The 26142-nt window shown below is 40.6% G+C and overlaps 1 protein-coding gene across 1 annotated transcript in view; it reads left to right on the top strand.

The window, feature by feature from the left end:
• Nucleotides 1-1403: 1403 nt before the first annotated feature.
• DOK6 (docking protein 6) overlaps nucleotides 1404-26142 on the top strand; it is a 211075-nt gene continuing 186336 nt past the window's right edge. The window contains exon 1 of the mRNA XM_081324042.1: nucleotides 1404-1621. Coding sequence (XP_081180168.1) covers nucleotides 1556-1621 — 66 coding nt within the window. The 5' untranslated portion in view covers nucleotides 1404-1555. The remainder of the gene's footprint in view (nucleotides 1622-26142) is intronic.

Here is a 26142-nt window from a genome sequence, read left to right as displayed (position 1 = left end):
ATATGGATTACAGTTTTTTTCAGGATTTCTTCCATGGAATATAAAATGATGTAGAAAGGATTCCTCAAAAAATCAACTTTTAATTAGGAGAGAGATTGCTATTATTTTTGTAGATTCTTGAATAAAGAATGTACAAAAGCTATTTTTCTGATAGTAGAATAACCCAGGCTTTCTTCCCTGCCATTTCAAGAATGAAGCATGCAATCTTATGCATACTTATTTGGATGTAATTAAGCCCATTGAATGAATGGGATTTACTTCTGAATAAACCGAGCATGAATTTTTCTGGGTGTGGCAATTATTACTAGTACAACTGTAGAGGTATTACATCACACACTCCCAAGAGTCTAAAGGTAAAATTCTGATAATAAATAAATTATTCTAAACCTAAAAGGAATTCAGAATGTAAAGTAGTGGCTTGAGGCCTTATAGCTTGGATTTCAGCTACCATAATGGTGCTGAACCTTAACTTCTCTGAAGGACACTATCCTGGAAAAGGATAGTGTTGCTTCCTAGGGGATTTCATCCTATTTTAATGAAAAAGTGAATTTATCAGCAAATGAGCATTGATGACATTTGCATCCAAATCCCAGCAATTTAGAAAGAGGAGCCGTGCTATGGACCGGTCTGTTTTATACAGAAATCTTCTCATATCAGTGTAAGAAAAAAGTGTTCTCTCTTTCCATAACTATGTTACGTCTCTGTGTAAATTAATCCTCAGTTTTCCCAAGTCTAGTCAACTGGCCAAGACATTTCCAGAACCATAGTCCAGATCTAAAGAGTGGAAGTGACTCGCGAGGCCCGCGGGCTTGACCAGCTGAGTGGGGAGAGGAAGCCAGGCAGGGTGGATGGGTGAAAGAGAGAGAGAAAGAGAAAGAGAAGAAGAAATAAAAGGGAAAGGTGCGCTCGGGCATGAATAGCAAGGCTGACATTTTCCCAGCTACCTTCCACGGGTGGCGAGATGCGCCTTGATGGGGAAAACGGTGCAAAAAAAGGAGGAAGCGAGCGGGAAGCCCTCCCCCTCCCCCCTTTTTTTCCCCCTTCTTCTTCGCGCTGGAGGGAGGCTGGTGCGGCGGGAGCAGTTCCAGAGCCTCTAGGTGCCGGAGGAGCGACGCTGGCTGCAGAGGGGGGAGAGAGAGCTGCGGGAAGAGCCGGGGAAGCAGCTTCTTCTTCTTCTTCTTCTGTGCTTCAGGCAATGATGGCGCGGCATGTGCCTCCTCCCGCTTCGTAGCGTTTGCAGTCGCCCGCTAAGGTCCAAAGCAGCTGCTCGCTTCGCGCTTAGGGCGGCCGGGAAGGTTTCTTGGGCTGAGCGCGGCGCCCCGCAGGCGGAGTGGGCGGGCTGCACTGGGCCAGTGTTTGCCCGGCGCGCCACAGAGGTCCTGCACAGCCACAGCCGCCGCCGCCGCCGCCTGGATGCCAGAAGCTCCCCGGGAGCCGGCGGCCAAGGGCACACAGCGGCAGCTGGAGGAGGAGGAAGAAGAGGAGGAGGAGGAAGAAGAAGAAGGCGACGATCCCGTGCGCGAGCGGGGGCCTTTCCAGCCCGCTCCTCCTGGCCATGGCCTCCAACTTTAATGATATAGTCAAGCAAGGCTACGTGAAAATCCGCAGCAGGAAGCTCGGGGTGAGTGAGAAGGGGAGCCGGGCGCGCTTTGTTTTCCCCCTCGCTGAGCTCTGTCATCTCTCGGCTGGGTGGGCGGTGGAGGTGGAAGGCGGGCAGTCTTCGGGCGAAGAGGCGCCGGGGTCTGGCTTGGCAGAGGATCGGGAGGGGGTCAGGCTGGTCAGGTGCGGGTGCAAGGTCTCGCTCCTGGCTCGGCTTCGCCGGTCGCCTGCCTGGAGCTGCTGCTCTCGACTTCGGCGTGCCGACCTGGCCAGTTCGCCGAGGTTTGCGCGCCTGCCTTGCCTGCTTAAAGATTCTTTTTGGAATAGATTTGACTCCCAAGAATTTTTGTCTTCCTAAGACGTGGTTTGGGGTGGGTCCTGACAGCTTACTAGTATTGGCATCTCGGGGAGGCGTGCGGGCGGGCATTCATCTGGGTTTTACTCGGGAGAAAGCCCCACGGATGTCAGGAAGGAAGGAATCTCAACTAAGTGTGGATAGGACTGCGGCTTGTTACCGCGCTGGCTATGCTTTTGGCCAGAAATCTGACTGATTTCATCCTGGGAGGGTTGTCCTTTTCTCTCAACCTGGTTTTGGGGGGCAGGCAGACGTTTGGGTTTTGCGTGGGGAGCTTGAGTTGAATCGGCTATGTATTTAAACTTCCTTTTCCTCAAAAAAAAAGACACCCTTTTAGGCTGAAATCGTAAATGAGTTGACCATTGAATAAATTCCCCCTGAAGATAATGGGGTTTCAGGAGAAAGATTGCACAGGACTGAGCAGTGAAAAATGCCTTGATGAAATTGTAAGCAGAGTGACTCCCCTTATGGTTCCCCTCTCTGGTTCAGGTAGCAGCGATTAACAGGTTGGAGTGTGACTGGGTCAAAGGTCAAAGCGTTGTAAACTTTGGGCAGAAACATTTCCTCCTCCTCCTCCTCCTCCTCCTCCTCCTCCTGCAGCCACCAGGAAAAAGCTTGACACAGCTGCAGTTTCAGCTTGAACTATTCTTGGGAGAAGGCAAGCCTGAGCAGTGGGGGACAGGAAGAGGAAAAAAAAATGCACAAAAACCTTGTGATACTGGATTGATAGGACAACAGAGAAACCCCAGTTAGCTAAGGTTCTCGGCAGGTGGCAGCACCTGGCTGACCTTGGATAAGATTAGAATATAAGCAAGGTTGAGTCGAGTCTACCTTTGCTTTGAATTGAAATCCACCAGGCAATTCCTAGATTCTATGGTGGAAATTTTAAAAAGCAACAATGGGAGGAAGTGTAGCAAATCACCTTTTTTGTTGCCAAAAATTTACTGTCCCTGGCACTAGTTAGCAGGGGTAGAATGCAACTTTAAAGGCTTTTACTTTTACTCAGGTAGTAGTTAAGGTTCAACACCACTGGTGGAAAATATGCAGACTCAGTGCACAGGGCAGATGGTCTAGAGAATTGGCAGGTGGCAGTTGCTTTCTTTTCACTTCAGCTGAAAGACTGTATAGGCCTGCAGTGGAAAGATTTATGGCTTTAAAGAAAACATTACTGTCACTTAGAATGATGATAAGTAATGAAAAGGGATTCACCTAATTTTTGGCACTCTCGTCTCCTTCAGAATTTGGCTGGCTACCAGGAGTCAAAAAAGGCTGTAGCTCTTACTGAATGCTGTCATTATACTTACCCAGAATAGAAAGTTCTTTAGGAATTTGTTAGGAAATATGGCTGTTCTGAGAGTATTTGACAGGCTGAAGGCAAATACGACACAAAGTCTCATGAATAACCAGATGGAGATATTTGCTCTTGTTACACATTACCAAAATTTTATCCTGCTACATGTCAAATAAATGTCTATTTATTATTGTAACCTGACCGATTACTAGACTTTTTTTAATAGATAAAAGATACAATACAATCAGTCAATACTATTTTTCATTTTAAAAAGTTTTATGATTCCTGGGAAATTATTGTTTGCTTTGCTACTTGCTGCGAACCGTATAATTTACACCCTACTTGTCAAACAATGTCAGAACCAGATTGTCTCCAATTCGTTGCTCTATACATACTTAAAAACACTACATAATTGTAAAAGTGAATACAAAAATGCTGCTGGTTATCATGATTTATTTGTGTTTATTTCAGTGATAATTGGAGTTGTTTCTTTGTTTAAAAAGGGTGTTTTTTTTCAAATCACAACATGTTAAATTCTTTTACATCCCTTAACCCTCTCATGTCTTTAATGTGGAAAAGATAACAAGCATAATTAAGGAGTGGTCTAAATTTCTGGCTTTTGCTTACTAGGCTAACAAATTTTGAAGATAGGCCACAACTATTAAAAATGACAATTCTTTTTAATTTTTTTAAGTTTGAAAAATAAATATAGTTGCCATAAAAACAAAATAAATAGTTACATATATAAGTTCATCCATAGCCATGATATTATTCTTTTTTGGAACAAGCAACGCTGTGGTAGGGGTAGAAAAGGAGAAAGAAATAGGTAGCCAGGGAATTAAGACATCATGAAAGAAAAAGAAAATGAAACATAGTCAATTTTAGTTTACTTAATCATTATACCATTCCATACCATTTGGTTTTGCAAAGCATCCTTGCTGTCTTCAGAACCATATACTACTTCATATATTTTGTTCTTTAAGCTTCTTGTCTCTCTGATTTTCATGATCTCATCAACTTCATCCAATCAATAATTGTGTCAGTGTCCTTGACTCATTCAGTCTTCCTTTTTTATTTGTTTTCTACTTCAGTCTTCATTAATTCTCTTTATATGAACAAAAGTACCCAATCTACATTCATTCAGTACCTAGTCCCGTGGTGGCGAACCTATGGCATGCCTGCCACGTGTGCCATCACCCCAGTCCTAGGCCTTCAGCTGGGTTTTATAAAACCTTTTCGCTTTAGGCCTCCATCGCCATGTGCAAAATAATAATAATCAATCAATTTCAACTTCTTGCAGGAAAAAAAAAGATCTCACAAAATTAGAATTGATTGATTGAACTTTTTAGTCCCACCCAGTCTGCCATTACCACTGCAGCCACACCCACCCAATGGACCACGCCCACCCAGCACCGGACAATACATAAGTGGGTTTGGGGTTGCAGTTTGGGCACTCAGTCTCTAAAAGGTTCGCCATCACTGACCTAGTCATTCTTGCTTGACCCTACGTCTTCTTTCAATTAACGTTTTTAAATTTGAAGATGTAACTATACCATTTTTTTAAAAAAAAATCTCATATAAAATTGAGGTAAGTATTGCTAAAATATCCTAATTTATAGACAAAACAAGTGCCTATATATTTAATTAGAGATTTTCTCACACTAATATATTTGAATTGTTTTCATCAGATAACATTTTGTACAGAAAAGACAACTCTCTAGAACAGGGGTGTCAAACTGGCAGCCCATAGGCTGGGTGCGTCACGCACAGGCCACGCCCACCCCAGCTCCACAAAGGCAAAAAATGTTGCGATACATCACGATATTTCATGTGATGCGGTCGAGTTTGACACCTGTACTCTAGATCTCCACTTAACCTGGTTTATTATCTAACTTTGTTTATCTAACCTGGTTTTTTTTAGCATAATGATTAGCAAAGAATTCTTCAACATTGGAAAGATAGCACAGCATCGGTTTGGAAATATAGGATTGCCACTAAGTCCAATAATTATTATTAGGAATTATTTAGAAAGGGCTTTTGCCATGCTGCACATGAAATAATATATTTTTTCCTTGTTTCTGTGATTTAGTATGGAAAATGACTAATGTCAAATATTTTTCCACCCCTACCACTCTGTAGCAGTGGTATTTACACTGCTGCTTTCCAGTTTTTTGCTCAATTCATTCGGTCCCTTCTCATGTAAACTGAAGTTGATAGTACTGTAGTTGGTCTAAAACAAAACAACAAACGTCAACAAGGTTGACTCAGCCTTCCATCCTTCCGAGGTAGGTAAAATGAGGACCCAGATTGTTGGGGGCAATTAAGCTGACTTTGTAATAATGCCGCTTGGGGTGTGTGTGAAAGCCCTAATAAGCAGGCATATACATAGAATGAAGGCTACTGCTAAGCTTGTAAGCCGCCCTGAGTCTTCGGAGAAGGGCGGGATATAAATGGAATTAAAAAAAAAAAACTGACTAGCACCTAATTGCTTATCAATGATTCACTTTCAATAAGTTAATGATAAAATTCACATTCAGGTTTAAAACTCCAATTCTTCATATAAACAATACATATTTTCATTTTAAGATAATGTAAGTGAATTTTAAATATTTAATAAAAATGTCTACAATGTTACAAAAAGTTACTTCCTTTTGAAAAACAATGGATAAATGGATTTTTGCCACATGATCTGACGTACAGAATCAATATGTTAGTTAGATTTTGCTAAAAATTGCTACATATATTACCAAATTGGAGTTGGAACATATTTAATAATCCCAACAATCAGCATTTATTGGTGTCTGGTACCTATATTTTTTATTGTTCACGTTGATTTGTGGAACATTGTTTACTGGATTGACTTGCCCTGATAAAATTATTGAACTAAGTAAATCTCTCTCTAGTATCTCTTTAATGTTTATTGTTATACCATGATGAACGCTCCACTAGTTTTGGGCCTTAAGCTGTTTCTGGAAATACAAATGGTTTGATAATGTAATTAAACACTAGACAACCTGTGTCCTGTTGGGTCATTGTTTCAGAGATATTTTTTTTACTTAAACAGAGAAACAGAAAGACGAAGGGAAGGGAACAAAAAATAGTAGCGGGGATAGTAGAAACTTCTGACTTCCTACTGGCTTCCCCATTGAGTTTTGGGAGTCATGGGTCCCAGATTTTGGAAGTATTCTTTAAATTAGCCCATTTAAGGTACCTTGGTTCAAAATTTGTTGCTCCATGTTGCACCATTTCATCCAGTTAGAGGTCAGGACAATGAGAATTCTAGTAGCATACAGATTGTATATTTTTGGAATTACACTATAACTTCAGGAATCTTCATTTCTGTTGTAGTAGGTATGTTCAGTGAAGCAGACATGGGTTAGATAAAACTTTTACAGTTTTCCTAATCTGCATTAGGAGAAGAGTTAGCTGTGTAGTTAAAATTGTTTTTATCTCAAGGGATTATATATACTTAGTATATTATGTGAATGTACTCCCCTTTCAGGTAAGGAGGAGGCCTGAAAAATTTCATATTGTTCTGTAAGTGACTAAAAGCTTATCATACTGATAGTATATACTATCTCTGCTTAGGTGTGCTGTTCTTTGCAAAAAGGGAGTTCATGACTAAGGCAAATACAATCGCAAACTGACCTTTGAAACATGTTTTCTTGACATGTCCTTTACTTCTGAATAAAAGCATTGACATTGCTGGAATCCCTGCTACAGAATCTTCAATATTTTTGTTACAGGATTTTATATTTTTGTTTAAGCTAGCAGTTTACATTTTTTGGAAGCTGTATTTTGTTTGGAACCTGTGTTGTAAAAGGGAAGACGTGTTAAAACCCCTAGTCATGCCATTTGAAACAAGGCTAGATAATTGCATTACAGAAATTTTCTCATTTTCTTTTAGTTGCCAGAAACCCAGCACTGAATGTGAAAACACTTACTCACATATAGGGTTAGCTTAGGTGAAGGTTCCAAGTGAGATGAATTTCTATGTCTCCCTGAAGATGGAAGAATGACCTATAACAGTGGTGGCAAACCTATGGCACGCGTGCCAGAGGCGGCACTCAGAGCTCTCTTTGTGGGCACGTGTGCCATGCCCCAGAGATGGCAGCTGTCCCTCTTCAACCAGCCATCTAAGGTCCCATGTAACCAGATGCATCCCAGCACAGCTGGTTTCCCTCTCCCTGTCCCATCCCTCCTGGCCTCGCATGCTGTCCTTTTCCCAGGCACGACCCTCTGCATCACCTCCTCAGCTGTCGGCCAGCTGTCCAGCTCAGAGGTGGCTTGTCTGAACTGCTGGCGGTAGGCTACAGAGCCCCAGAGTGTACCGGTCAAGGAGCCAGCAGGCTGTGGCTGCTGATGGACACTGTCGGCCCCCATATGCTTGCTGGCCTCTGTGTGTGGGGGCCAATGGTGTCAGGCAGCAGCTGCCCCTGCCTCGCCTTGCCCTGCGACAATGGCACGCCCATCCTGCCTCGCCTCACCTTACCCTGCAGAACGAGCCTCCTGCTCACTGCCCCTCCTGCCAGAGATCTCCTGGATCTCCCCCAACCCTGTCCGGCCCCCATAGGCATCCCTCCCCATGAGCAACATTGAGGTGACCATACCCACCTGGGCCACACCCACCCAGTCTGCCATGACCACCATAGCCACGCCCACCCAGTGAGCCATGACCACACGGAACCCAGCAATAAATAAGTGGGTTTGGGGTTGCAGTTTGGGCACTCGGTCTCTAAAAGGTTCACCATCACTGACCTGTAAGGTTTACCCTAAAAGGCAGGAGTCTGGGTCAGAGCATGAAAAATGAGAAGGTTTGGGAGAGAAAAGGGTTATTATTAATAGCTGCTTGCTAATAATAAAATACTAATATTATTATAGTAGTACTAATAACAACGTATGACCACAATTGAGCCCAAAATTTCTGTTGCTAGGTGAGACAGTTGCTATGTGAGTTTTGCCCCATTTTACAAACGTTCTTGCCATAGTTGTTAAGTGAATCACTGCAGTTGTTAAATAGAGTAACAGGGTTGTTAAGTTAATTTCCCATTGACTTTGCTTGCCAGGGGGTCAGAAAAGGTGATGACATGATTCCAGGACACTGCAACTGTCATAAATATGAACCAGTTGCTCAGTATCCTAATTTTGATCATGTGACCGACCATGGGGATACTGCAGTGGTCGTACATGTGAAAATTGGTTATGTCACTTTTTCAGTGACATTGTTACTTTGAATGGTACCTAAGTGAAGTGTTGTAAATCCAGGACTACCTGTACTTGTATAAAAGCTTTAATTTTCTATTAAAATTCAATATTTATATGTGCAAGTACTGTTAGGAATCTATGTCACTGAATTTGCAGTCAGGTTTTTACATTTAATAGATGTATGCCACTAATTATAAACCAATTTTAAAGTGGTTAAAAGTATCATTTAGAAGGGGCTATATTCATTATAATGTAAGCTGATTGAATCACTAATTGAAATGCTTTTGTTATGGCAAGTTGTTTAAAAGCCATGATGGAGTATAAAATATTTGCCCATACTATATATTTTCAAATGAAAAATTACTGTCATGTGGACATTATTTTTATTTTCAGTATTTAATGTCTTCACAAGCAAGAAAGCAAAGTACCTTTGTTTTGACTTCCAAATCAACCCACTTATATTTAAAGCTGGCTGATTAGTTCCAATGTCATTTTAAGCAGAAAAGAAAGAAAAGTCACTCAATTTCTCCCCCCCCCCTCCAAAATATGCTATAGTTTTTAAAGGGAGATCTCTGACTTTCATTTTTGAATATGATTTGCTGATGAGATTGTATATCTTTTAATAGAAGCAAGTTGAGTAGTATTTGCTTTCTCTCCCCTTTCAACATAATAAGTTGATTGATTATGTGCCATCAATTGATTCTTAGTGACCATAGTAACTAAGTGAATAGGTTTTCTCAAATAGGATTAAAATTGATATTAAAATGGCTTGAATGTAAATGAGAAATACCTGGTTGCAATACTGGTTTATAGTATGAGATCGCTGCAGGATTTGTCTTGTATATCAGGGCAAATTATTTGAAAAATCAGCAAAGTATTTTCCATTGTGACTGGGAGAAATTATCTGAGATCTTGCCACATTATTAGTTATCTAATCTGAAGATGTTAGCGATCAACAATTTTGTTTGTATGTTGTAATTTGGGAATCGATTTATAGGAATCATCATATCTTATCATTCTTTCCCATCATATGCTCATGAATTTGGAATCAATTTCATTTGGAGTTTGGGAGTTATATGCATTTATATCCAGGAATGAAAGTGAGCAAGTAGATGTTGGTATATATCATGCTATGCTTATGACACTGCTCTGATAGCTGAAAATGCAAATGTTCTGGAAGTCTAGCAAAGAAAATTAACATAGTGAAAAAATGAGGATGAGATTAAATTTAAAACCAAACAAATAGTAATAGGTCGACCAATCAACTTTAGAATTGAAAATGAAATAGTCAAGTGGTAAATAGTGTTTTCTTTTTAGAATTGACACACAGCTAGAGGGATTTAAATTATTTAAAAGAAACAGACTAAACAAAAGAGGAGGTGGAGTTGCTCTCTATATAAGAAATAACTTTATCTCTACAGAAATAGAGCACAACAATGATGAAAACTGTAAACTTGAATGCATTTGGGTCAATATAAAAGGGGGAAAAATGACATTGCCATAGGTGTATACTATAGGCCACCCAACCAAGCAGAGGAAATAGATGAACTTTTTGCTAGTCAGCTAAGGTATGTAGGAAGCGCATCACAATAGTAATGGGGGACTTTAATTACCCTGATATCAACTGGGAGACAAACTCTGCACCAAGTGGAAGATCAAACAGATTCCTGACAAACCTAGCAGACAACTTTCTCTCCCAAAAAGTAGAGAAGGGAACCAGGGGATTAGCCATATTGGATTTAATTCTCACTAACAGAGATGAAATGATAGAAAGTGTCGAAGCCACAGGAACCTTGCGGGGAAGTGATCATACAATATTGGAATTCAACATTCTGGAAGCACAAGCAATAGAACACAGCCAAACTAAAGTCTTGGACTTTAAAAGACCTAATTTCAATAAACTTAGAGAGACCTTGGGAAGAATTCCATGGATGAGAATCCTAAAGGGGAAAACAACTCAAGAAGCTTGGGAAATTTTGAAAAGTGAGATAATAAAGGCCCAGTCTAGCACAATACCACCAAAAAAGAAAAATAACAGCTCTCAAAGGAAACCAGCATGGCTGCATAAAGAACTCTCTGATAAACTGAAAGATAAAAAGGACAAATATAAGAAGTGGAAAGAGGGGCACATAACTAAGTCAGAATATCAGCAAACAGCCCATGCCTGCAAAGATGAAGTGAGGGAAGCTAAGGCTCAAAATGAACTAAGGCTTGCGACCAAAGTCAAAAATAACAAAAAAGCTTCTTTCAACATATAAAAAACAAGAAAAAAGTTAAGGAAATGATTGGTCCATTAGTGGGGGAAAGTGGCAAGAAGGTGACAAGCAACAGGGAGAAAGGAGAACTATTTAACTCAGTTTTTTTTTGCATCTGTCTTTACACAAAGGGAAAAAACAGTCCAACCTACCAAAAACAGTGCCATAAAAAACAGAATAGAAAGGCAAGTTAAGATAGGCAAGAAAATGGTAAGTGAGCACCTGTCCAGCCTAGATGAGTTCAAATCACCAGGACCAGATGGATTACACCCCAAGGTTCTCAAGGAACTGGCAGATGTGATCTCAGAACCACTGAACTATATTTTTCAAAGATCCTGGAGCACTGGGGAACTACCAGAGGACTGGAAGACAGCTGATGTAGTTCCCATCTTCAAAAAAATAGATCCAGGAAACTACAGACCTATCACGACCTCAATACCTGGGAAGATTCTGGAAAAGATAATCAAACAACAAATCAGCAAACACCTTGATGCAAACAAAGTTATCACTAAAAGCCAACATGGGTTTGTCAAAAACAGATCATGCCAGACAAATCGTATTGCATTCTTTGACCAAGTGACAAAATTAGTGGACCATAGGAATGCTGTCGATATAATTTACTTGGACTTCAGTAAGGCATTTGACAAAGTAGATCACAACCTACTACTTGATAAGATAAAAAAATGTGGGTTAGATAGCATCACCACCAGATGGATTCGTAGCTGGCTGACAGGCCGTACTCAGCATGTGGTCCTCAATGGAACTGCATCTACATGGAAGGAAGTGTGTAGTGGGGTGCCCCAGGGCTCTGTTCTGGGCCCAGTGCTCTTCAACATCTTCATCAACAATTTGGATGAGGGGATAGAATTTGCAGACGACACCAAGCTGGCAGGAATAGCGAATACTCTAAAACATAGGCTTAAGTTACAGGAGGAACTGGACAGACTCGAACACTGGGCGCTATCTTACAAAATGAAATTTAATTGTGAAAAAAGTAAGGTTCTACATTTAGGCAGGAAAAATCAAATGCATAGGTATAGTATAGGTGGTACCTTGCTCAATAGTAGTAACTGTGAAAGAGATCTCGGAGTCCTAGTGGACAATCACTTCAATATGAGCCAGCAGTGTGCTGCAGCTGCCAAAAAAGCCAACACAGTGCTAGGCTGCATTAACAGAGGGATAGAATCAAGATCACAAGAAGTACTATTACCACTTTACAATGCCTTGTAAAGTGGTAATAGTAAGGCCACACCTGGAATACTGCATCCAGTTTTGGTCACTACAATGTAAAAAAGATGTTGAGACACTAGAAACAGTACAGAGAAGAGCAACAAAGCTGATTGGGGGACTGGAGGCTAAAACATATAACGGTTGCTGGAATTGGGTATGTGTAGTTTAACGAAGAGAAAGGTGAGGGGTGACATGATAGCAGTGTTCCAATATCTCAGGGGCTGCCACAAAGAAGAGGGAGTCAACCTATTCTCCAAAGCACCTGAAAGCAGGACAAGAAGCAACGGATGGAAACTAGTCAAGGAGAGAAGCAACCTAGAACTAAGGAGAAACTTCCTGACAGTTAGAACAATTAACCAGTGGAACAACCAAAAGTGGTGAATGCTCCAACACTGGAAATTTTTAAGAAGAGACTGGCCAGCCATTTGTCTGAAATGGTATAGGGTTTCCTGTCTGAGCAGGAGGTTGGACTAGATGACCTCCAAGGTCCCTTCCAACTACTTCTTCTTCTTCTTCTTCTTCTTCTTCTTCTTATTATTATTATTATTATTATTATTATTATTATTATTATTATTATTATTATTATTATTATTATTATTATTATTATTATTGAAGGAAGCAACAGTCAAGAAATAAGGAGCAAACTAGCACTTGATTGGACACCAATTAAGGCCTTAGAAAAGATAATTCAAGTGTCACGATCGGTCTGTATCTAAGAAGATCAAAATCATTCAGGCAGTGATTTTCCTGTGACACTTTATGAAAAGTGAAAGTTGGACTTGAAGAAGCTGGATAGAGTATTGATCCTTTTCAATTTTGGTGTGGGAGAAGGCTTCTGAGAACACCACAGATGAAAGAAAAAATGTATCACTGAACAAATCAAGTAGGAATTAAGTAAAGCATCAAATGATCAAAATTACCATATTTTGGAAACATCATGTGACGCCTTAGGTCTCTGGAGAAGTCTATAATGCTGCGAAAGATGGAAGAAAAGAGAAGAGCATAGCCAGCAGTATGGGCAGCCAATTTGGTCTAGTGGTTAAGGAATCAGGTTAGACAGTGGAAGAGTATGAGTTCGAGTCCTGCCTTAGCCATGAAACCCAGCTGCGTGATCTTACAACAATCACTCTTTTCAGCACAACCCAGCTCACAGGGTTGTTGTGGGGAAAATAGGAGGAGGAAGCTGTGTTGATATGTTTGCCTCCTTGAGCAATTTGTGAAAATAATAAAGGCGGGATATAAAAAATAAGAAATAAAGGATGAATGGAAGCAATTACAGTGTGATGTTAGGGGCATGGCATATGAAGATCATCTTGGGGAAATGTATCTCTGTGCGGACACTAAGACTTAAAGTTGTTTTGATTGCACATGATCAATCAATCACACTTCATATTCGTATGAAGGATAAACTGCAATTCTCATGCAACATGTAGCACACTATTTGTGATTATGGTCATTCTGAAACAGGATTGCTGAAATTCAGTAATAAAAAGCCAATTCTAGGGATATGATGCTTCTTCAAAAAAACAAACAAAAAGATAGAAAGACAATGAGAGGCTTCTAAAAGACAAATCACTTCCATTTCAGTTTTAGCCTCCACAAATATTGCCTGAGATTGTGCCACGAAAACTGGCATTGTTCAGCCCAATCATAGCGTGTGATCTCAGTCATGAGGTTAATTGAAAACTGCCATTATCTAGAATCTAGATGGAACACAAATTAGCTGACTGATTAGCTAACTTTTCCGTGGGTGAAATCATTTATGGATATAAAGGCAGAAAAAGTTCCATGGATGTAGTAACATGCCTTCTTTCTTGTAAACTAGTCAAACATTTAACCAAATAGCTAAATGAAAATATATTTGAGTGAAGGTATAGCACTAATATTCTGAGTTAAATTGTCTTGATAATTTACAATATGGCTTTCCTTAAAGGCAGAGCTTGCAATATCTTTGTATCATTGCCCTGAGCATGAATTAAATTACTGTCCATCAAGAAATGTATTTTTATCACCAAGTATTATAAGCCTAAATAATACATAACATTACAATGACAAATAAATCAGTGCTTTTAATCATACGTTGTGTACTATTTATGAACACAATTATTACATGGAGTTATAAATATAAAAATTAACACAGGAAAAGTAATATTTCTGTACCATCTGATAATTGGTAAATATATTGTATTTCCTTCCTTTCTTAGAAACTGGCATCTTTACATGTTAATAATGTGATTTTATTTAAAACAGTTTCAAAATTTTAAGCATGTATGCATGTATCTGTGATGTACACACACCTATATATACATACTGTGACTGGTTTATGGTATTTCAATCAGCATTTATGCGTTACTGTTTTAAATATTTGGTTATATAACCTAACTCAAGATTGGATTTTAATTTAATACATTTATAAGCAAGTCCTGTAAAAACAACTAAATTGGCTTCCAATAATAATTAGCTTCAGCTACAGATGAAATTATTAGCATTTTTATAAATATTGTATATTCTTACCATATTAACATAATTTCAATAATTAGTTGGTTTTCACTGCAATTGTTCCATTTAAAAAAACAAAAACAAAAGAGCTGAGGAATGTTTTTGTCTGTGGAGAAACAGCTGAACATTATATGGTACCAAGCAGTCACAGTATGTTTTAACCCCGCCCTAGATGGACCCAATCTTAGAGCAAATGCTTTATTTATCTTGGCAGGAGCTATATCCAACTATGATTGCCTTATCATTATTTTTTAACTGTCTGCTGATACAGATGGTAGCTACTGTATTATGAGTATTATGAGCTTGTATGTCATGCCTTTGGAGCTGCCCATCAGCTACATAAAACTTCCCACATATCAATAGTATTTCAGCAATATCACATTATGACAGTATTACTCTTCCAACATCTGTTCTTTTCTCAGGAAAATAATTTAACCAGTGTTAAATAGACAGCCCTCTCCAGTGTGTCAACATTAATTATGCTTGCATGTTTTTACAAAAACTGTGGCTTTTGTTAGTATAGCTCAGAGTGGATGTTACACTATTACAGCTAAAAATGGAAATACAAGTACTGTACTATAGATTTGTTACATAAGAGGTATCATCGTCATCATCATTTTTATCATTTTTTATGAAATGGGATCCATAAGAGGTATATAAGTTCAGATTTCATGTCTCCACTAAGACACCCCCACAGACACCCCACACATATATATAATAAAATTGCATTTGAAAAAGGAAAATACTCTTGATGTTTTATTCCTTGTACTTTTGTAATTGACATGGAAATATGTACATTGTTTATGGCAAAGATTGGCTTATCTTGATGTGAATATTATTCTTAAATAAGTTCTCCAAAAGGATTATGGTGTCAGGCAAATCAGAAGCCAACTAAGTATCTTTAATATATATAAACTGGATTTTAGGCTAGGATTTATCAACATCCATGAATCTTTATTTTGTGTCTAAAAAGAAGTAACTTAAAATAAATGAGGTTTCCAAAATCTTCCAAGTGCATGGATTTAATTTTGAAAAACACAAGCAAAATAAAATCATTATCTTGAATGATATGGCATTGGTTCACATACAGTATATGGGAATCCCATATACTCCTTTCCAAGTGTTGATGGGTCAAGGGAAGGTAAATGATGAAATCAGCATTGTTCTCAGGTTCTGCCCACTTTGTATGTGTATTGTGGTGTTACATATAAAACAGTGGAGTTGATGTTATGATGCTATTTGGAATTTTGACAAAGGAACCACATTCTGCAGATGCCTGCACCTCTTCCCTTTATATACTCCATTGATTTAGTTAAATCCAGGTTTGCAGCAACATTTGGTTACATCTGAATGTTCATTATTTTACACTGGTTTGTAGTTTTGATTGTGATAATTATATCCTGTCAGTGTGGATATATGGTGAATTAAAGTTTGCTAGAAGCCACAAAATGGAATGGCTATGACAGAGAAAAGAAAAACATGAACCCAAAGAATTACTAATAGAATAAATATGCACATTGCTTTAAGCCATGATTCATTTAACTGTGATATACTGATCATACTATGGTTGACTGTGCTCACACATTACTAAACCTCAAACCCTAGTTTACTTATCACAGTGGCTGGGTTTACATATTGGTCAAAACAAAATGAAACAAATTGTGTTACATTTTAACAATGCATAAACCTATGGGGGTACTAATTTCTTCCATCTTTCTTCTAAAACTAGAACTGTTATCAGATGGTTTACTGTCAGATTTTGATGAATGATCTTAAGGGCACCAGGGATGATTTGAGATTTGGTTTAAACAAATCAATTTTTAATTGTTATAATTCATGCTTAATAATATTGTTCAGACAACATAGCCTAGAATGGAAAGTTCCATCTGAACTCTTCTCCAGTTTTTGTGCTGTAAAGCTAGTCTTTTTGCATAATTTACAAACATATTTTATGAGAAATATGAATTGGAAGTAATAGCATCTGAAAACAATACTGTACAGATGTTGGAGTACAGTACAGTTTAGATCTGCATTATTTGTTCTGACTTAAGGAAATGCTTCAGCTAGTTCACGGTGCAGTTTCTTTGGGACTTTGTTGCCTAATCAAAAGAAAACCAATTAAGTCTTAAATTAAGTGGATTAAATAGTAAATTAATTAGAAGACTTGGTTATTGCAAAATATTTCAGATTAAATACTTTTAATAGTGTAAGTTTCTACTCATTTACAGGAGCAAAAATCATCCCTTGGAATTTGATTTTTTTTTTGCTGCTGCTGATGCTGGAATATTGGAAAGATCTGTGAAAAGCTTTTCATAGACAAATTATTTCTACTCTGTGCACATCAAAGGCGTATTATGTGCAGGCATAATTTTATTACCAAATCAACATTATTAATGCCTCAGAATTGTAGTGCAAAATATAATGTAATTGTCCTTAGAAAATATTTTTGCCTGAACAATTGCTTCAGCCTGCTCCATAAAAGAAAGATAACTACCTGATTGCATTTTTTGTATTATGCATTTGATCTTCTGATGTATTTTGTTCTGTTTGTAATAGATGTAGGGCCATGGTGACGAACCTATGGCACAGGTGTCAAAGGTGGCACGCAGAGCCCTTTCTGTGGGCACGCGTGCCATCGCCCCAATCCTAGGCCTTCAGCTGGGTTTTATAAACCCTTTTCGCTTTAGGCCTCCGCCGCTGTGTGCAAGAAAAAAAAGGTTCAATCAATCAATCAATTTCAACTTCTCGCGGGAAAAAAAAATCTCACAACGTTGGAATTGATTGAACTTTTTAGTCCCACCCAGTCTGCCGTTACCACTGCAGCTACGCCCACCCAATGGGCCACACCCACGAAAAGGGCCACGACCACCCGGCACCCAATGATACATAAGTGGGTTTTGGGTTGCAGTTTGAGCACTTGGTCTCTAAAAGGTTCGCCATCACTGATCTAGGGCCTGTTGCTAAGTGATGACTCTTAAATTAGTAGTCTTCTGACTAGTTGGCTGTAACTCTTTTATAACTAAGTTGCTGCCTTATTGTTATTACAGAGAAGATAGGATTTGAGGGAGTAAGAGGTGGAAAATGGACGTCAGAAAGATCTTGTTTCCCACTGAATCTTGCTTGGAGTCCTGAAAGCAGCCGAAGACTTTAGAAACACATGTTTTCTTAGTGAACCTGGGTTTGAGAACTTAATCCAGTGAATTAAAGTAGGCAGAACATATACAATAGTCAAAGGTACCAATGAAATTTTACTTCTTTTCAGCATATTTTTGTTAAGCAGCAGTTAAAAATATGCTTCCACAGATGATGGAACATTAGTTTATATGAAGCCAGGAACTATAATAATTGAAAACAAAAGGTAAGAGGGAAATTGCTTATTTTGAACTTTGATAAATCTTTGTTTTCTGTGGTTTTCATTCCAGTGAAAGTGATTTATTTTGCTTTCTGAAAAAGCAAGCAAGTTTAGGCCTGTTTCTTGGTTGGAATACTGCATGTCAGGTAAATTAGTGATTACAGGTGAAAGGATCTTTGGGGAAAGAGTTAACAAAGAAAAAAAAAACATTAGAACTTTATATTGCTAGGGGGGTTTTTAAGACTACAGAGATTTTGAGTCATTTGTGTCCCCTATTCCATTTCTTCAACATCTTAGTAACAAGAAAATTTTAATACTGTGAAAACCTGCCTGGCCTCATCTTCTGTAAAATGTAAAAAAGTGATAAAGACAGCAAACCAACATTAAACCAAAAGTGCTTGTTCTTATATTTCTTAAATACTTTATTAGGCAAAATAGTTAAATATTACAAAAGAAAGAACAATAGTTGCTGATCCTAAACTCAAACTGGCAGGAGTAGCCAACACCCCAAAAGACAAATTCCGAATCCAAAAAGATCTTGACAAACTTGAACAATGGACCCTATCTAACAAAATGAGTTTCAATGTGGAGAAAAGCAAAGTTTTACATTTAGGCAGGAAAAATCAAAGGTACAAGTACAGATTGGCTTAAAAACAGTAACGGTGAGAGGGACGTTGGAGTCCTAGTGGACAATCACTTGACTATGAGCCAGCAGGGTACAGCAGCAGCCAAAAAGCTAATACAATCCTGGATTGTATAAACAGAGGCATAGAATCATGATCATGTGAGGTATTAGTACCGCTTTATAAAACCCTAGTACAGGGGTGTCAAACTGCCGGCCCACGGGCCAGATGCGTCATGCTGAAACCTTGCCTTCCCCATTGCCGGCAATGGAAAAAAAGTCATGATACGTTGTGACACATCACGTGACGTTGTGAGTTTGACACCCCTGCCCTAGTAAGACCACACCTGGAATACTGCAGCCAATTTTGGTCACCATATCACAAAAAGGATGTTGAGAGTCTGGAAAAAAATCAGAGAAGAGCAACTAAGATGATCAAAGGCCTGGAGACTAAAACATATGAAGAACAGCTGCAGGCCTTGGGTTTGGCTAGTCTAAAGAAAAGAAGAAATAGGGGAGATATGATAGCAGTATTCCAGTATTTGAGGGGCTGCCACAAAGAAGGGATTACCTTATTTACCAAAGCACCAGAGGGCAGGAGAGAGCAGCAACCTGGACTTAATGAGAAACTTCCTGAGGACAATTAACCAGTGGAACAGCTTGCCTCCAAAAATTGTGGGCGCTTCATCACTGGAGATTTTTAAGAAGAGACTAGACAGTCACTTGTCTGAGATTGTATAGGTTCTCCTGCTTGAGCAGGGGACTGGACTAGAAGACCTCCAAGGTTTCTTCCAGCTGTATTCTATTCTAGAAGAGAATATTTGCAACTCAGAATTGAACTGTGGGGTCCTTGGTGCTCTTTGAGTTTGATTGTTTTTCTTGCAGACATTTCATTACCAAACTAGGTAACATCATCAGTGCTAGTAAGAGTGGGGTTTGGTCTCATTTATATACTTGTAGCTTGCCTTGTCAGTGTTGAGGTAGTTGTCTTGGTGGTTCCTTGATTGGGCTGCTGTTTACTGTTAGCTTGTTTGGCAGTTGTTTGATTGGGGTATTGTTTGCTTCTTGATTGTTGGTGTAATGTTAATCTTGGTGTTAATCTCTGCTCAACTGAGTGTTGATTGCTGGCCAGGAGGTGTTTTGGTCTTTCAGGGGTGTCAAACTGCCAGCCCACGGGCCAGACGCGTCATCCCCAAACCGCGCCCTCCCCATTGCCAGCAATGGAGAAAAAGCTCCGATACGTTGCACGATGTCACATGACGTCGGAAGTTTGACATATCTTTTGATTATCTTTTTTGAATGGTATTTAGATATTGTTTATTGTGCCTGTTGATTGCCGATTTATCAGAGTATCAGACTTCCAGGAATTCTCTAGTAGATTTTTTGGACTTAACTTGATTTAGGATGCTCATAGCTTTCCTGTTGAATCTATGGTTAAGTCTGTCTATGTCAGGGGTGTCAAACTCAATTTCATTGAGGGCCGTATCAGCATTGTGGTTGCCCTCAGGGGGCTGGGTGGGTATTGCCAGGGTGGGCGTGGCCTACTAGGTCGGCGTGGCTAGAGTGCATATGGCCTACTGGGTGGGCGTGGCCAGCTCTACATTGCTCACATCAAGGGTGCCTATGGGGGCCTGGGCAGGAGTGGGACAGATCTGAGGGTCTCTGGCAGAAGGAAGGTCTCTGGGCCAGAGCCAAGGCAGTGGGGGCCATTCCCTCACTGTTTCCAGGATGGCTTCGCGGGCCACATGAAACCACTTCATGGGCCGGATCCGGCCCCCGGGCCTTGTGTTTGACATGTCTGGTCTATGTGATGTTCAGTTAAAGAGTTTTCATTATGTTCTCACTGCTAGTTGGATATTTATGAATTACATACACTGTTCTGAGTTTGTAGTACATTTGCTTGCTTGTTTTTTTAATTTTTAACTATTTAGCCTGATAAAAATTTTTAAGAAACACAAAATCACTGAATTGAAATGTAAAATCCTATGTCTGTTATATCATTTTAATTATTTGGATAATAACCTGATAATTGATAAAACCCTTACACGAGACATGTCAAACACAAGGCCCGGGGGCCAGATGCGGCCTGTGAAGTGGTTTCATGTGGCCCGCGAAGCCATCCTGGAAACAGTAAGGGAACAGCCCCAACTGTCTTTGCCCCAGCCCAGGCTGGCCAGGAGCCAATGTACAATTTCATGGTGGTCATCTATGCTGAAATACATTCAGTCTTAGCTCCACACGGCCATCTGGAAAAAGTGAGGGACCAGCCCGTGCTGTGTCGGCACTGCCCCCTTGGCACATGCTGGGGAGGTATCACCCTTTGTGACGAATGAAGAAATGCACCATTGCCTGGAAGTGGCCAGCACATGGCCCTGCCTACTTTGGGCAGGCTAGGGGTTGGGCAGCATTGTGCTTCTCTTCAAATTCATGCCACCCAGCTCAGCCTCTTGGCACTGTGAGTAGAGCACCCCGCTACCTGCCAAAACCGGGCAGGCTAGGGGCTGGGCAGCATTGCACAGGTAACATCGACTCTCACGCTGCTCATGGCATCCCCTCCCATAGAGCCCACCAAGCTGGATATGTGAAGTAGGCGAGGGCCATGTGCTGGCCATTTCCAAGCAATGGTGCATTTCTTAATTCCTCACAAAGGATGACACTTCCCCAGCTGTGTTTCTTGCCTGTTTTTTTCCTTCCCTCATCTCAAATATTTTCCCACCACTCTATTCTTTGGAAGGAAGGAAGGAGAGGGAAGGTCTGAGGGAAGTCCTACCTTAGTCCTGCCTTGCTGCCCTTTCACCATCCCCTTGCCCCCTCCTCCTGGCCTATCCTGGGGGGTCTCCCTATTGCTAAGGAAGCTTTGGATATAAAGCCAGATCTCCTCACATGGAGAGGGAATGGGCCTCCCTCTTGATTTTGCCCTTGTACCCATCATGAGCAACCTGGCTAAGGAGAGCAAGCACAGCAGCAGCAGCCTTGAGGAGGAGGTAAATGCAGCTGGGCACCCCCTTGGGGAAGTGGGGCTGGGCTTAGTGCCGTGGGTGCTTGAAGGCTGGGCTAGGCATTTGACCTCCGCGCCACCATCCAGCCCCCCCATGGCCTGAGAGGAACAGTGAGGTTCCTCTGGTGGACCATGCCTTGGCACTTCCCTGGTCCCATCTCCTTCTGCCAGAGAACCTCAGATCTGTCCCACTCCTGCCCAGGCCCCCATAGGCACCCTTGACACAAATGATGTAGAGCTGGCCATGCCCACCCAGTAGGCCATACACACTCCAGCCACGCCCACCCAGTAGGCCATGCCCACCCAGTAGGCCACGCCCACCCTGACCACACCCAGCCGCCACCCCCAAGGGCAACCACAATACTGATGCGGCCCTCAATGAAATTGACTTTGACACCCCTGCCTTACACAGATACTCCAGCTGCAAGTATGAGGTTATTTTGAATGTGTAATTAATGAAGTTTTATTCACAGTTGCAACTGCTGCTGAGTGTGGCACTTCCTGCTTGCATGTGTTTATTAATATTCATATCTTCAGTTAGCATTTTTTTTAAAAAATAAAATCTCAGGGTTGCCAGTCTAAGTTGGTTCTTCCACCCACCATCATGTATTAATAATAAGGTAGTTTAAAGGAATCTGAGTTGCTTCATTATTTCCAAAATAAAAATACTTGAATATAGTTCAGCATTTAATTACTTTCAAGAAAAAGAAAAAAAATCTTAACGGCAAATAATTGTAGAGACCAAGTTTTTTACAGATTCAAAATGTAACATACTTTGATGAGAAGTATATATTTTTCTGTTGCCAGGATACAGACATCCAAATTTAAGCAGATGTGTTCTGATGATATCATAAGAAATTGCCTTTAAGCAAACTGTTGCTACAGTAAAAAAAAAATCAAGTTATTCATCATGTATAATTCTTTTTGGGAATTAAACATGAACTATGTGTGATATATTTATGCTGATAATCTTTAGAAAATGAGAGCTTATTATATGAATCACATGGCCAATATCAAATTGCTGCAATAATGATCTTATGTTTTTTATTTCTCTATTCTTGAAATAAGTTTTGTTACTTGTTGCAGGATTAGTATTCTCAAAATTATGTCATCAGAAATTAAATTTGTTCCTTTTCAAATGCTATGATCCAGAATGTTTTTTCAACCCCTCTGAATTGAATAAACCATTCTTTTCTTTAAAAAGTAGTTTTGATGTGTATCCTGCTGGGATATGAAGTAAGGTAAAAAGTGCTGTATGATAAAGAGCTTAAATATCTTCTGGGAATTAACCATCTGGGACATGTCTGAAAATGTGATTAAAACATCTTTAAAAATACCAAGTTGGGTCTCATCGAAAGAAGATACAGTCAACAAAATAACTGAAGACAGATTGGAAAAGAACAGGAAGGAAGAATTATATCCTAAATTTGATCAGAAGCTTTGAGCATGAACCAAATATATATTATATTTTAAAAAGTAATTTCTCAGCCGCTCTTCAATTTTTTAAAAAAAAGAAACCAAGAAATTTTACAGTAGTATGCAGAATGCAGAATAACAGAATTAGAAGAGACTTTGGAAGTCTTCTAGTCCAACCTCCTGCTCAGACAAATGGGTGCCTAATCTGTTCTTAGAAACTTAAAGTGTTGGAGCGTTCACAACTTCTGAAGACAAGTTGTTCCACTGATTAATTGTTCTAACTGTCAGGAAATTTCTCCTTAGTTCTAGGTTCTTCTCTCTTTGATTAGTTTCCATCCATTGTTCTTGTCCTGCCTTCAGGTGCTTTGGAGAATATCTTTGTTATGTACTGGGCTCATTTGTAATACCACGTGGGTTGCTGGAGCAGCTAACGGCTCTCCAGCAACCCAGACTACAAGTCTCCAGCGCTATAATTGGCTATCCCTAGGTGGCAATGGTTGCTTCAAACCTATTGGCTGCTGCCTAGGGGCTAGACTATATATTGCGGCTAGTTGCAGCCATTTGCCAGTATTGTTTCTGCACGAAATAAAATATGAGTTTCCCTGTACTCAGTTACCTCGTCTTCATTCTTGCGCCAAAGAACCTGCTATTTAACATTGGCAACGAAGGTGGGATCCTGCTTCACTGAAAAAGAGTTGAAGTCTACAAGGTGAAGGCAACGCACGCCAGAGGGAAAAGGCATTCTCCCCCCCTCTCAAGGTTGGCTAGCAAGCTACGCTAATGACCTCGTGCTCAGTGGACTTATTCCCTGAGCTTGGAAGCAGGATTTGGAAGGAAATGCAGGACTCAGCAAAGAAAGAATGCCGAAGGTTGGGAAACTTCAAGAATTCGATGTGAAGCACCAGGAGGAATGGCCATCATATTTGTCCTAGGTAGAGAACTACCTTAGGGCAAATCAGATCACGGAAGAAGGACTGAAGGCCGCTACTCTGCGTGTGCGGCCCAGCAACCTTTGACTTGGCCGAGAACCTTTTCGCTTCGACACCGATTGAAGCGGGCTCCTACGCAGACCTCAAAAAGAAGCTAACCAGACATTTTCAACCCAAGATGTCTGAAATGGCTTGGTGGTTCAAGTTTGACCAGAGAGTACAGCAACCCGGGGAATCAGCTTCAGAGTTCATAGCGAGCCTGAGGCAGGCCGCACACCTTTGCAAATTTTCAAATTTAGAGAAACGACTACGAGACCAGCTTGTCTGTGGCCTAAGGGACAGAATGCTTCAGCAGAGACTATTTGCTAGGCCAAACTTAATGTTTTCTGAAGCACAAGATGAAGTGATGGCTGACGAAGCTGCTGGTGGTGCAGTTCAAACAGTACAGCCCGCCAAAACGACAAAGTTTGAAGAAACGGTCCACCTTGAGGATGCCAAATGCACCGTGGAATCTTCCGAGGAAGAAGAGCCTGAAATCAACAGACTCCAAAAGCAACCCAACACGCAACACCGCAACAGCCTGCAGCGAGAGAACACTTACAAGGCAGTTCTCTTACCTAGATGTAAGGGGTGTGGCGGCAACCATTTTCGTGCCGATTGCAGATTCCAAGCAGCCACATGCAGAGCTTGCAGAAGGACAGGCCACATCACAGTGGTTTGCAGAGCCCGCCAGAGAGACCGGCCACCCAAACACCTGTCGGAAGAACTGACTAGGAGAGGTACTGGGGCCCAGGGTCCAGTTAGTGTGGGGTTTTTCAGAAGCCGTAGAAGCATGTGCCGCACCAGGGCTCGATGTCCCCTCAAACACAAACTCAGGCTCTTGATAGAGCTACAAGGAGTTCCATGTAAGATGGACTCTGGCTCTGCAGTCTCAATCATTTCTCAAGACACTTTTAATTTCATGTGTAGGCACAGTAACAGTTGGGCCAAACTAAGGCCCTCAGATATAATCCTAACCGATTTTCAAAATGCTCAAGTTAAAGTTAAGGGAGAAGCCACTTTGACGGTAAAATTTAAGGGGTTTTTTGGGCACCTGGATGTCATTGTTGTAGGGGGCCAGAGAACGAGTCTCATTGGACTCGATTGGTTTGACGCCATAGGTATTCAGATTACTGGCATAAACTGGACTCAAACTGCAAACCTCACGTCAGTATGTGAGGACTATGCAGATGTTTTTCATTCAGCCCTAGGAACATACACAGGCCCGCCTATCTCATTTAAGCTAGATCCCAACGTAGTCCCAATTAGGGTTAAGCCTCGCATGGTCCCCTTTGCCTTAAAACATAAAATTGATTTAGAAATTGATAAGCTTGTAGAACAGGGCGTGCTACAGACTATTGATGGTGGGAAGTGGGAAACTCCTATAGTCATTCCACTTAAAGCCAACGAGGAAATTCGCATTTGCACTGACTATAAATGCACACTAAATAAAGCTCTCAATCAACACGCTTACCCGGTCCCAGCGGTCAACCACATTTTAGCCTCTTTGCAAGGGGGTACTATTTTTGCTAAACTTGATTTAGTACAGGTCTATCAGCAATTGCCGGTTGATGAGACCACAGCTGCGGCTCAGATGATCGTGACTCACAGGGGGGCTTTCAAAGTCAAACGCTTACAGTTTGGAGTCAGTGTTGCACCGGGCATTTTCCAGGGAATCATGGAGCATACACTTAAGGGTATTCAGGGCATCTGCCCTTATTTTGATGATGTTCTTATTGCAGGGGAATCCCCAGAAGTGTTAGCCAGTAGGCTCAGGGCTGTTTTGCAGAGGCTTCGCAAAGCAGGCCTCAAATTAAAAAAGAGTAAGTGTAGTATTGGGGTTCCTTCAACAGAATTCCTGGGTTTCCGAACTGATGCTAATGGCATTCATCCTGCTTATTCTTAAATGAAGATCATTAAAATGGCTCCTAGGCCCAAATCCAAAGGAGAGCTACAAGCATTATTGGGCCTCCTAAACTTCTATCACACATTTCTACCTCATAAGGCCACACTAGCAGAGTCCCTCCACAGGCTTCTAGATAAGAAAGCTCCATGGAAATGGACTAACTTACATGAAAAAAGTTTCCAGGACTTAAAAGCACTATTGTCAGAAAAGTCTACTGTAACTCATTACATCGAGTCTAAACCAGTATGTCTTGCATGTGATGCATCTCCCTATGGGGTGGGGGCAGTTTTAAGCCATGTATAAAAAAATGGAACACAGGTCCCTATAGCATTTTACTCAAGGAATTGTCATCTGCTGAGTGCAACTATGCTCAGCTTGACAAAGAGGCCCTAGCCATCGTTGCTGGAATAAAAAAAATCCATGACTATTTATATGGCAGGGACTTC

Source organism: Vipera berus (genome assembly GCF_964194415.1).
Source record: "Vipera berus genome assembly, chromosome: 3".
NCBI lineage: Eukaryota > Metazoa > Chordata > Lepidosauria > Squamata > Viperidae > Vipera > Vipera berus.
The sequence above is the reverse complement of the archived record's forward strand: the minus strand, read 5'-3'. Positions and strand labels throughout refer to the sequence as shown.